At 46.5% G+C, this 13,658-nt stretch overlaps 1 protein-coding gene across 4 annotated transcripts in view; it reads left to right on the plus strand.

Annotated features, from left to right (window-relative positions):
- Nucleotides 1-13,658, plus strand: part of POLA2 (DNA polymerase alpha 2, accessory subunit) — a 45,851-nt gene that overhangs the window by 19,266 nt on the left and 12,927 nt on the right. For all 4 annotated transcript variants that reach the window (XM_034932989.3, XM_055094509.2, XM_003828620.5 and 1 more), the window contains exons 7-13: nt 579-667; nt 2,033-2,188; nt 2,711-2,773; nt 3,520-3,562; nt 8,768-8,892; nt 10,099-10,137; nt 10,848-10,921. In XM_034932989.3, coding sequence (XP_034788880.1) covers nt 579-667; nt 2,033-2,188; nt 2,711-2,773; nt 3,520-3,562; nt 8,768-8,892; nt 10,099-10,137; nt 10,848-10,921 — 589 coding nt within the window. The remainder of the gene's footprint in view (nt 1-578; nt 668-2,032; nt 2,189-2,710; nt 2,774-3,519; nt 3,563-8,767; nt 8,893-10,098; nt 10,138-10,847; nt 10,922-13,658) is intronic.

Below are 13,658 nucleotides of genomic sequence, written 5' to 3' on the forward strand. Positions count from 1 at the left end.
AACCACCTAGAAGGGTGTAGAGTAACAAAGCTTCAGCTAGGCTGGTAGAACAAGTTCCAAGGTTGCCTTTCAATGTATGAGTTGGTAGATGTCCTCATGGAAGCCCTAGTAATGGAGGGACACTGGCAATACTATCAGTGATTGCTCCAAGTCACTTCCCTTTGCTAAAAAGCGCATAACCATTCCCAGCAGCAAAAACTTGAACGATGTAAAGGAATTCAACTTAAAGATATTCATGGTTCCTTCGTTAGAAGCCTTCTTCAGGTTGGCCTTGACTTGCCTAAAACCTCAGTGAGGACTTGAGTAAAGGGCAGACTTGGAGATGGGGTGGGGTTCATGCTGATTCCCTGGAATTGTGCTATGGGGTCTCCTGTGGCCAGATGGAAGGCCAGATTCAGCAACCAAATATCGGAAAATTGGCAAAGGTTTTAGAAGGTTTAAACTGGCCAGATGTCCAGGCACCCTTCCTGCTTCTGTAAAATGACTGACTTTAATATTTTACAATGTGCTGTATTTTCTCTTCTTGGCAAGTGAAATGTCTTAAACATAATACTTTTTTTCCACTTCTGGGATTGTAGTTCTGACCTGTAAGATAGAAGAACTTGGCAGCGAACTCAAGGAACATTACAAGATTGAAGCTTTCACTCCTTTGCTAGCCCCAGCACAGGTAAGAGTTGTTCTAATAGTTCTCACTAATTAATATTACGTTTTTAAATCGATGACCAAGAGGCATCCTTCTTGCTTCCTTTTTCACTTCTTGTCTGTGTTCTAGTTTGAACATCTATCTTGGTTGAATTTGGGAAAATGGGCCCTTCTGAAGAAAGATTTGTAAGTGCTGTCTGGTTTTGTGGCCAGAGAGTGATTTTCTTCCCACTTGGATTAGAGTCTTGCACATAAGCAGAGACTGAAGGCCTTGTTTCCCTTGGTGGTGAGTCAGGTAGCTCCCCGGGGATTTCCCACAAATAGAAGCATTCACGTATCGAGATAAAAGGACAGCAGCGACAGTGGGGTTTTCAGAATCTTGTTCTCTGGACAATGACTCACAGTCTCTCCCCTGGTTTGGTCTCTTGTTATAGACAAACTGCTGCCAATAGTATCTTTATATCATAGTTTAATCTGGCATATATACCAGTGCTTTCTCTCTAGAATGTTTTCTAATCTAAGGGGAAATATATTCTAGAAGTTTCTTTAAAGTACCTTTGTCAATGTTTACATTCAAAGAATGATCAGTTGGGGAAGTGATGCAGAACTGTGTCATAGAAGGAAGTGTTAGAGGACTTGGAAGGAAGTAATTGAGGGAAGGCAGGGAGGCACAATCACTGGGAAAGATGAGACTTCCTCTGTTTTCTCCCAAGAGTGGGAACAGAACAGAGGAAGCCATGGGGACAGAGATTTTAGCTCAATTAATAAAGAACTTCCTGTTAAGAGGTTGTATGGTATGTGGCTAAGGATATGGCTCTAGAGCCAAATTTCGGGTTTCAAACCCAAGCTTCACCCACAGTTTGACCTTGACTAAATTATCTAACCTTTCTGTTGCTTGTTTTCCTCATCTGTAAAATGGGTACAGTAATATCCACCCGATGGTTGTTGCAAGGATTAAATGAGTTAATACATATAAAATGCCTAAGAATACATTTTAGAACAGTGCATGGTATTTAGTAAGCTCAAGAAATGTTAGCTATTATTAAGTAGTTATAGCTGCCCAAAGATGCAGTGGGCTGCCCTGGGGTGGTGAGGACAGGGTGGGGTAGGCATCCAGGGGCAAGTTCCCCTACACTAGAGATGCTCACACTTAGGCAGCCTCCTAGGAAGGCTCAAGTGCTGGGTGGATGGGTGGACAAGATGCCCTTTCAGAGTTCTTCCATCCTGAGAGTCAGTGATGACGCGGTAGTCACCTCAGGGTCAAAGCAATGCCCTGCCAAGAAATGTATTTGTTGTTTGCAGTTTGTTTTGGTATTCACCCTATCGACTTCAGATTTTGAGCTCCTGCTCCAAAGACTGTCATTCTTATGCTGTGACCTTCCTTTGGTAGGAGCCTGTCACTCTGCTGGGCCAGATTGGCTGTGATAGCAACGGGAAGCTGAACAACAAGTCAGTGATTCTCGAGGGAGACCGGGAACATTCCTCGGGTGCTCAAATTCCAGTGGATTTATCTGAGCTTAAGGAATATTCTCTGTTTCCTGGACAGGTGAGATTGGAGGAGTTCCACCAGAATGCAGGCGCACTCTTTACCCCTGTAGTGTAGGTGCTGTGCCATGCACAGCTGCTCCTCAGTTCCTGTCTCTGCTGCCATGGGGTGCGGCTGGAGCACATGCCCCAGAGCAGACACCACTGTTGGGATTCCTGTTTCCCCCATGCTCTGACCGAGGCTCTGGGACCTGACTGCCCAGCCTCAAATCCCAACTCCCCGCTCCATGAGGTGCATGACTGTGCACAAGGTACTTAACCATCTAAACTACAGTGTCTTCACTCACAAAATGGAAATAATAATTCTTACCTCATAGGATTGTTGTGAAAATTAGATCACTTATATAGAGCATAATTATTATTACTAATGCAACGCCCTTAATTCGTTTTCTGCAAAAATGCCCTAAGTTTATGATTACAGAATGAGAGTAGTTGGACAATGCTTTTAACTGCCTCAAAATAATGTATTCCAGACCTCATTGATCTCCACTGCTTAGCAATCCTGTTTGTTTTTGTCTTTCAGGTTGTAATTATGGAAGGAATCAACACCACTGGTAGGAAACTTGTTGCCACCAAACTCTACGAGGTACACAGCGGTACCCCCACTTGCCTCTTGGTTTGCTTCAGACAAAGTATGTCTGGAAGCTGTCTGTTCTAGAAACTGGTCCTTTTTAGGAGCCCATTTATTTGTTAGTCAGTTCTCCATCTGTAAGTGGGAACCCACCCCTAGGCCAGGGGTGAGCAAACCCTTTCTATAAAGGGCCAGACAGTAACTCTTTTAGATTTTGTAGCTATATGGTCTCTGTCACAATGACTCAATTCTGCCTTTGTCTACAAAAGCAGCCATAGAGGACTCTTAAACAGATGACTGTGGCTGTGTTCCAATAAAACTTTATTTAAATAGTGGGCTGCAGCCAAATTTGGCCCAGAGGCCGAAAGGTTACCTATCCCTGCTCTAGGCAACAATCCTCCAGAGATTTTCATAGAATGCCAGGAAAAGTAGCAAGAAACCATTCTCTCCCATCCTTGCCTAGAAGTACACTGATACTTTAGGCACCTGTTTTGCTCCCACTTGTTGCTGGGTGTTTTATGACAATTGAGTAGTGACCTCCCATTACCTGGGTTTCTTTGCCCTCTGAGCAGTATAGAAAAATGGCAGGTCCCATCAGATCCAGGGAGCAAGACAGAGGCACATCCTTCCCCTGCCCTCTCGCTCCTCCCCACTGTCCTCCCATCACACACCTGCACCACCCCCAACCCGGTGCCCTCCCCTTTCCTTACCAAGGTGATGCCTGGCGCAAGACCTTACTTGAGCTTTTCCCCTGTTTTTAGGGTGTGCCACTTCCATTTTATCAGCCCACTGAAGAGGATGCAGGTGAGTTTCGGTTCAAATATTGTTTTGCCAACAATGAGGGTGGTAGACATGAGTCCAGGAGTGCAGTTTCCCGAGCCCAAGAAAGCTGCAGAAGCTGCTGAAGATCAATGTGACCAAGCAGTGAGGGTGGCACCATCATGAGTTCGTAGGTTTTTTGTCACAAGAACCCTGGTCTGAGCCCAGTGAGCGTTGGTCGTGCTGTCGCCTGAGTTCTGCCTACATGAAGCATGTTGTTTAAAGACTAATGTTTAACAGGTATTTTTGAAGGTTGCCTTGGAAAGGAAAAAGATGTACGATTTCAAAAAGAATTTATTTACATGCAGCGTGGGCAGATGCGGTGGCTCACACCTGTATTCCCAACACTTTGGGAGGCCAAGGTGGGAGGATCACCTGAGGCCAGGAGTTGGAAACTAGCCTGGGCAACATAGGGAGACCCTGTCTCTACTAAAAATTAAAAAAAAATTAGCTGGGCTGGTGGTGCGTGCCTGTAGTCCTAGCTAATCAGAGGCTGAGACAGGAGGATTGCCTAAGCCCAGGAGTTCAAGGTTGCAGTGAGCTATGGTAACACCATTTTACTCCAGCCTGTGTGACAGAGCGAGACTCTGACTCTTAAAAAAAATTAAAATTAATTAATTTTTTGAAAGTATAATGTGGCATCCTGGATTGGATCCTTGAAGAGAACGGGAACATCAGTGGAACAACTAGCAACATCTGAATAAAGCCAGGAATTTACTTTTTTATTTTTCTGGCTCTAACACTCAACCTCGAGAATCCAGGAATTTAGTTAACGGCGATATACCAGCATTAATGCCTTAATTTTAACAAATGTTCATGGTTACCTAACATGTTAAGATTAGGGGCCACTGGTGAAAGACACACAGGAACTCTGTACTATCTTCGTAACTTCTCTACAATTCTAAATTTGTTCTAAAGTGAAAACTTAAAAATAACTTCCTTTTTTTTTTTTGAGATGGAGTCTCGCTCTGCCCCCCAGGCTGGAGTGCAGTGGCAAGATCTTGGCTCACTGCAAGCTCCGCCTCCCAGGTTCAGGTGATTCTCCTGCCTCAGCCTCCTAAGTAGCTGGGATTACAGGCGTACACTACCACACCCGGCTAATTTTTGTATTTTTACAAAACCCCATAGTGATGGGGTTTCACCATGTTGGTCAGGCTGGTCTTGAACTCCTGACCTTGTGATCCGCCTGCCTTGGCCTCTCAAAGTGCTGGGATTGCAGGCATGAGCCACCATGCCCGGCCAAAAAGAATTTCTTTAAAACCCTAGTGTTATGTGGTAACTAATCTAGTTGTGGAAAGGCAAAAAGAAAGTTTGACAAACTTTGCTTCTAAATATTTCAACATAATTTCAGCACTTCACAGGGCTGAGGTGGGAAGATCACTTGAGCCCAGGAGTTTGAGACCAGCCTGGGCAATATGGCGAAAACCTGTCTCTACAAAAAAAAAAAAAAAATTAGCTCGGCATGGTGGCATGTGCCTGTGGTCCCAGCTGCTCAGGAGGCTGAGGTGCGGGGATCACTTGAGCCTGGGAAGTCAAGGCTACAGTAAGCCGTGATCATGCCACTGCACTTCAGCATGGGTGACAGAGTAAGACACTAGATAGATAGATAGATAGATAGATAGATAGATAGATAGATAGATAGATAGAATTTATTTATTTCAAGGTGGCCAGGTGTGATGGCTGACTTCTGTAACCCAGCACTTTGGGAGGCCAAGGTGAGAGAATTGCTTGAGCCCAGTTTAAGTTTAGCCTCCCGGCACATAGTGGGTCTGCATCTCTACAAAAAATAGAAACAAAAAAAATCAGCTTGGTGTGGTTGTGCACACCTGTATAGTCCCCACTACTTGCGAGGCTGAAGTAGGAGGATTGCTTGAGCCCAGGAAGTCAAGGCTGCAGTGAGCCATGATTGTGCCATTGCACTCCAGCCTGGGTGTCAGAGTGAGACCCTGTCTCAAAAAAATATATGTATGTATTTATGTATTTCAAGGCATTGTTTTTTTTCTTTTTCTTTTTCTTTTTTTTTAGACAGAGCTTCACTCGTTGCCCAGGTTGTAGTGCAAGGCGCCATCTCGGCTCACCGCAACCTCCACCTCCCGGGTTCAAGCGATTCTCCTGCCTTAGCCTCCCAAGTAGCTGGGATTACAGGCATGCACCTGTAATGCCTGGCTAATTTTCGTATTTTTAGTAGAGATGGGGTTTCTCCATGTTGGTCAGGCTGGTCTCAAACTCCCAACCTCAGGTGATCTGCCCGCCTCGGCCTCCCAAAATGCTGGGATTACAGGCATGAGTCACCACACCCAACCCTCAAGGCATTTTTGTAAGCACAGTGGAGCACTGTTAAGGATTAGCAACCAGATCACTGATACTAGCATGTCGTCAACACCCCATGCATGTAACAGTGGCCAGAGCCATTCTTGGAGATGACCTAGAATCAGGAGTGAAATTTAGGACCTTGTGATATTGCACATTTTATCAGAAAACACAAGTTTGGCCGGGCGTGGTGGCTCATGCTGGCGCAGGAGGATTGCTTGACCAGGAGTTTGAGAGCAGCCTGGGCAACATGGTGAAACCTCATCTCTACAAAAAGTACAAAAATTAGGCCAGGCGCAGTGGTTCACCCCTGTAATCCCAGCACTTTGGGAGGCCGAGGTGGGCGGATCACACGGTCAGGAGATAGAGACCATTCTGGCCAACAAGCTGAAACCCCATCTCCACTAAAAAATACAAAAATTAGCTTGGCTTGGCAGCGTGTGCCTATAATCCCAGTTACTCAGGAGGCTGAGGCAGGAGAATCGCTTGAACCTGGGAGGTAGAAGTTGCAGTGAGCCGAGATCGCCAATGAACTCCAGCCTGGCGACAGAGCTAGACTCTGTCTCAAAAAAAAAAATTAGCTGGGTGTGGGCATGGTGGCATGTGCCTATAGTCCCAGCAACCTGGAAGGCTAAGGTGGGAGGATCACTCTCCTGAGTCCAGGAGTTCAAGGCTGCCATGAGCCATGATCATACCACTACTGCACTCCAGCCTAGGAGTCAGAGTGAGATCCTATCTCAAAAAAAAAAAAAAAAAAGAAAAAGAAAAAAAAGAAAATACAAATTTATAGGGGCAAGGGTGGCATGCTGGTATTAGGTCAACTTCAGGTAATGAAATCAACCTGGCTGAGATACCAGGAGCCTGAGCTGTGTACCAGGGAAGCCTTTGGAAACAGTTTAACAGGTTGTTAATGAACTTTTGTACAAGGAATTAAATGAGGCACTCATGGAGATACAGAATAAGACATGGCCCTCGCCCTCCAGAGACTCACTGCTTACACTGGGGCTCACATCTCCTGTAGGCTTCTCAGAGCCAAACTTAACTTTGTCCCCTACCCCACCACCACATGAAACCTGCTCTTCGCCTTGAATGCTCTGTCAGTTCATGGTATTATTACCATGATAGACTGAATCATAGCCCCAGGAATCCCTGGAACCTGTGAATATTTTACCATTTGTGGTAAAGGAGACTTTGCCCGTGTGATTAAGTTAAGGCTGTTGAGATGGGGGATTAGCCTGGATTATCCAGTGGGTCCACTATAATCACAAGGGTCCTTATAAGAGGAATGGCAAGAGAATCAGAGTCAGAGCTTAGAAATGTTAGGCTGCTGTGATTTGAGGAAGCCTAAAGAAAAATTTTATTTCAAAATAGAGAAATCTTAGGCTTCTGGCTTTGCCGCTGCAGGTGGGGCCATGAACCAGGGAATGCAGGTGGCCTCTGAAAGCTGGAAAAGGCAAGGAAATGGATTCTTCTCTAGAACCTCCAGACAGGAGGAACTCAGCCCTGCCCACACCTTCAGTTTAGGATTTTTGACCCCTGGAACTGTAATATAATAAATTCGTGGGCTTTTTTTTTTTCTTTTTTTTTGAGACAGTCTCACTGGAGTGCAGTGGGCATGATCACAGCTCACTGCAGCCTCAACCTCCCAGGCTCAAGCAATCCTCCCACTTCAAGTAACTAGAACTATAGGCTCAGGAGGTACGCACCACTCTGCCCAGCTAATTTTTGTATTTTTTGTAGAAACAGGGTTTCATTATGTTGCCTAGGCTGGTCTCGACCTCCTGAGCTCAAGGGATCCTCCCGCCTTAGCCTCTCAAAGTGCTGGAATTACAGGCGTTGAGCCACCACACCCGGCCAAATTCGTGTTGTTTTAAGGCACTAAGTTTGTGATAACTTGTTATAGCAACAATAGGAAACTAACACAACAGCATGTTAAGAAGCCAGGGATCTTTGGATTTTGTTGTTGTAAGCCACAGAAACTGACTCAGACTAACAAGAAAGCAGGAATTTGTTAGGGGAGATCCAGGTAGCTCACAGACTGGACACGTGGCTAGAAACCGAGGCTTGGAACCAAGATGAGAGCCCAGGAACTCTAGCATCCAGGTAGCAGGAATTCCCCAGCTGTCTCATCTGGGCACCTCGGCTGGAATAGGTTAGCTCTAATCTTTTTTCTCTCCTTGGATCGTTCACCTCAAGATTGCAGACCCTGGGAGGAGAGTGTGAATGGCCTTGTGCCATTCTGGGTCATGTGCTGCCCTTGGCTAGAGGAAGACAGAGCACCCAATTTACAGCCCCATATAGACTGCCTTGTGGAGGGATGGACTGATTCTCCAAAAGGAAAGCAGCTGCTGTTAGGAAAAAGGCAAAGCGTGATGGGTGGCCCCTGCACCCCATCACCCTGGAGTCTCCCGTTCCAGTCTCCCATTCCCCGGCCTGTCTTTCTGGGCTCTTCAGTACCCCACATTCTCCAGCCACACTGGACGACCAGACATTTCCTAACACTGAGCACACTCAGGTCTCAATGCTATCCTGTACCCTGCCTTGCCCTTGATCCCCAAAAATTCTCAAACGTGTTAGCAAATTCCACCTTGGTAAATTCTTTCCTGACTGCCACTTTCCTCGAATCTTTCATGTGCACAGCTCATAAAGTTTCTACTGCGTGTTCTAGGTATTCGTGTACCTGCCTGTCTCTGTCTCTATCACCTAGTGGAGTGTTCTTGGAGGGTGGACATGAGGTCTTCCTTACCTTGGGTCCCCAGAGTTTCACACATAAAGGACTCAATGAGTTAAATCCTGTGGCATTTCCCATCATTGTCCTTTCTCCTCCCACCATTCTAATACTAGTCCTCTTCTAATCAAGACCTATAACCTCTGTCTTAGACTTTGAGCAAAGCATGGTCCTGGTTGCCTGTGGACCATACACCACGTCTGACAGCATCACGTATGACCCCCTGCTTGACCTGATTGCTGTCATCAACCATGACCGGCCAGATGTCTGCATCCTGGTAAGAGGCACCAGTGGGAAAGCTGAGGAGTCAGCCTTGGAAAATGGCTTTAATGAAGTTCTAAATTTTTAGGAAGCATGTCAGTCCCTCCTCCTTTTAGAAAATATCTTTTCATTCTTAATCTACATCTTTGGAGAGGTATATATATCTATGGGCCTTTGCTAGATTTAAAAGCCCAACTTTGGCCGGGCGCAGTGGCTCACGCCTGTAATCCTAACACTTTGGGAGGCCGAGATGTGTGGATCACTTGAGGGCAGGAGTTCTAAGCCAGCCTGGCCAACATGGTGAAACCCCGTCTCTACTAAAAATACAAAAAAATTAGCTGGGCGTGGTGGCAGGCACCTGTAATCCCAGCTACTTGGGAGGCTAAGGCAGGAGAATTGCTTGAACCTGGGAAGCAGAGGTTGCAGTGAGCTGAGATTGCACCACTGCCCTCCAGCCTGGGCAACAGAGTCAGACTCCATCTCAAAAAATAAAAATAAAAGCCCAAATTTTTTTTTTCCACCCTTCGTTGATTTTACAGTATTCTTACTTCTTTCTCATTACTCCAACTTCTGAACTAATCTCTTTTTAAAGCTCTAAATACTATTATTAGTATGGTGATCAATTTACCTTGCTAGATTTAGAAAGTCAGAAAACCCAGTGTGCATTTTTATTGTTCGTTTGTTTTTTATTTTTTTTTTTTGGGACAGAGTTTCACTCTGTCACCTAGGCTGGAGTGCTGTGGTGCGATCTCGGCTCACTGTAGCCTCCACCTCCTGGGCTCAAGTGAGCCTCCCCTATCCTCCCTGAGTCTTCCGAATAGCTTGGACTACAGGCACACGCCACCATGCCCAACTAATTTTTGTATTTTTTTGTAGAGAGAGGGTTTCACCATATTGCCCAGGCTAGTCTTGAACTCCTGGGCTCAGGCAATCTGCCCACCTCAGCTTCCCAAAGTGCTAGGATTACAGATGTGAGCCCAGTGTTATAGTGGTTATGGGGCTCTGGGAGCCTCCCTCCATCTGGGGCACACGTGTTTCTGCCTGTGAAATTGGCTTGGCGCGCCCGCCAGCCCATCTGCTAACTGTCCCCAGGCTCTACAGGCAGCCTTGGAGGGACAGATGAGCCCTCCACAGAGAACTGCCAGAGGAGGTATCTGAAGTCATTCACAGACACAAGTGATTCTGATTTGTTCTTTTGGTGTCTTTGTTTCTCCCCTTGCAGTTTGGCCCTTTCCTGGATGCTAAGCATGAACAGGTGGAGGTGAGTGGGCTGGGGTGGGAAGGGGTCCTGGGTACTTGAATCCAGTCAGGCTCTCACTTTTCATTTTTTAGTGTTTATCCCACATCTGTAACAAACACATTAAGTCCTGTGGCTAATCAGAAAATCATTTTAGCAGAGCACTTTATTAATAAAGATCTGGAATCCAAGGGCCTCCTTTCACCAGAATACAAGGCTGTCTGGAAGCTGGGGGAGGGACATATAAGTCCTAATGTTCCTTTGTTTGTGATGCCTGCTGCTAAGGCACAAGAGCACTAGCACAAATGCAGGTGTCTGGCAGTCACGGGCTGCCCTGTGAAAGAACCTGTCCTGGCCAATACCCCAAGCTTATAACTCATCTTGCTGTCCTTTGCATAAAACACGAATGGTCCTTCCTGGGACATCTCCATGGCTGAGGTCTGGGACCTCCAATCCTTTGTCTCACGATACTTTACCTTCCATGGAAAATATTTCAAAGTACTCTTTCTTTTAGTCTCTCTCAGATTGCATTCAAGAGGGTTAATTCCCACATCTCCTATCCTCCCTTCGACTAGACTTAGCTCCTTAAGACAAAGACCATGTCTTTTTCATCTTTGCGTCTCCTTCAGCTCCTAGCCCAACAGCTGACATCTATGGGTCACCTAACAATGTTAAACAAGTGAATAAACACCAAACATCTGCCGTCTAAATCTGTCTCCTTTCCTTTCTTGCAGAATTGTCTACTGACAAGTCCATTTGAAGACATTTTCAAGCAGTGTCTACGAACAATTATTGAAGGCACAAGAAGGTCAGATTTCAAAATACTGGACAGAACCTTAAGCTTCTTAGGTTTCTCCAGAGCTTCCCATTAAGAAACTGAAACTGCTTAAAAGTCGTGGCAGGGCCAGGCTCAGTGGATCACACCTGTAATCCCAGCACTTTGGGAGGCCGAGGTGGGCACATCACCTGAGGTCAGGAGTTTGAGACCAGCCTGGCCAATATGGTAAAACTCTGTCTGTACTAAAAATACAGAATTAGCCAGGCGTGGCGGTGGGCACCTGTAATCCCAGCTACTTGGGAGGCTGAGGCAGGAGAATCACTTGAACCTGGGAGGCAGAGGTTGCAGTGAGCCAAGATCGTGCCGTTGCACTCCAGCCTAGGCAAAAAGAGCGCAACTCCATCTCAAAAAAAAAAAAAAAAAGCCGGGCGTGGTGGCTCACGCACTTTGGGAGGCCAAAGCAGGCGGATCACCTGAGGTCAGGAGTTCAAGACCAGCCTGATCAACATGGTGAAACCCTATCTCTACTAAAATTACAAAATTAGCTGGGCGTGGTGGCACATGCCTGTAATCCCAACTACTGCGGAGGCTGAGGCAGGAGAATCTCTTGAACCCAGGAGGCAGATGTTGCAGTGAGCCGAGACCACACCATTGCACTCCAGCCTGGGCAACAAGAACAAAACTCCTTTTCCAAAAAAAAATCATGGCAGTTCCTATTCTTTCCTTCCTTTTGAACTACCGAGATCAGCTAGAACCCTTGAACTTCAAGTGCAAGTTAAGGGGCATCTCTGTAAAACACAAAGATAAACATACTTGAAAGGACAAGGCTGCATCGGCTCTCACTCTTTGGTTGCTCTTTCTCTTCTATACTTAGTTCCTTTTCTCACTCCCTTTTGTATAAACTAATATTCCACGGGAATCTTCCCAGGATGGTTTTGAGAAGTGTTTGATGACTTACGCAGTGAAATCCTGTGAGACCCCAAACATCTTGTTGTGTAAGTGATTGTATTGGGTAAGCCCAAGTTCCTCCCAAGTCAGTGCTTCCCCAGGGTGCGTGGGAAGCCGCCAGTGGCTACAGCTGGTGGTGATAGAAACTCTCAGTGAGGGTGGGGCCTTGAATCCTTGCCATAGACCAAACGGAAGGAACTGTGAGAGGTTACAGCAGTGATGAGAGAGCTGTGCAGTTCTCATTTGAGAGGAAAGTCACTGTTCCAGGAAGAGGCTAAAGCCGGAAGTGGAAAGTTATTCAGAAATCTGACATCCTCCATTCCTGTCCCTTTTCCCCAGTGCCAGGGTTTGAAAGAAGTTGGTATAGGTGGTAGATCTCCTCACAAGATCTGCATGCTTGTAGCTGAGCTAATAAAATACAAATATTCCTGAGGCTAAGCATTTAAAAACGAGTCTGTCACAAAGGTGGTTTTTAAAATAAGATGTCTAACCTTCCGTCTTTTAGCCATGAGAACTGATCCCAGAATCAATAAGTTGTAACACTACCTTCTTGTACCAGCAGTGTGGGCCAGGATGGTAGATGTCACAGCTGGAATAAAGAACATCCCCCAACTCACCCCAGAATCAGAGACTTGGGTTGTGCCAGTGACAACCATGGCTGGTTCTGCCCTTTCCTCCCCTGCCTCCCTCAGATGAAGGTGATGCAGGTGCCTTCCCTCTTCCCCAGATTTGCTGTGATCCTGGTCAAGTTCATCAGGCCTGGAGAGTGGTTGGAACTCCTCAGGAGATAGACCCCCAAAACACAGGAGCAGGGCTGTGTTCTCCTTTTGTCAGCCCTTGGGGATAGGCAGGGACTGTGTCGTAGTGCCCTAACACTGGCTGGGTGCTTTCAGTTTGAGGTCGGGTTCTGTTTTTGGTTCCTTACCCCATGTGGTATTGACAGCAGTGATAGAAATAAAGCACAGATGAGGCATTGTCACACTGGGGATGAGAGCCCAGCACCACCAGGCACTTTCATCTATGGCCAGTGTGTGCCACAGGGCAGGGGGAGCTGCCCCACCCTTCTAGAAACAGTATATAAACAGTTCTTGGGCAGAGAATTTCTTTGTATTCCTGAGAGGTCAGAAATGCAGAGCATTAAGCTGAGTCATCATTAGTAAAAGTCAGAGCCAGGCTAAGCACAGGGGCTCACGCCTATAATCCCAGCACTTTAGGAGACTGAGGCGGGCAGATCACTTGAGGTCAGGAATTCAAGACCAACCTGGCCAACACGGCGAAACCCCATCTCTACTAAAAATACAAAAATTAGCCAGATGTGGTGGTGGGTGCTTGTAGTCTCAGCTACTCGGGAGGCTGAGGCAGAATTGCTTGAACCCAGGAGGTAGAGGTTGCAATGAGCCGAGATCGCACCACTGCACTCCAGCCTGGGCGACACAGCAAGACTCCATCTCAAAAAAAGAAAAAGAAAAAGAGCCAGTGAGAAAGCACCTCAGAGAAAGCGAGCAGAGCCCGCGGTTCTCGTCCTGTTTGCGGGAGCAGCTGGAGGACCCTCCCGCTGTGACGTACGAGGTTGTGCAATGCTGAGCATAGTTGGGATGTTTTTCTGATCCCTCCTTCTATAGCCGCTTTCTAACCATGAGCAGGAAGGCTATTTCCTCCTTAACTATTGCCCTTCCAAAGCCTACACTGAAACAGGGCAATTTTGTCCCTTGAGAGCAGCCAGCTGCACCTCAGTCCTTTGTGTTTATCACAGACGTCAAGCCCTTGAGATGTGGAGCACAGATTGTCCCATTCAAGTTACCCTGTGGCCTGTTTGCCA

The sequence above is a fragment of the Pan paniscus genome, chromosome 9 (genome assembly GCF_029289425.2).
Source record: "Pan paniscus chromosome 9, NHGRI_mPanPan1-v2.0_pri, whole genome shotgun sequence".
NCBI lineage: Eukaryota > Metazoa > Chordata > Mammalia > Primates > Hominidae > Pan > Pan paniscus.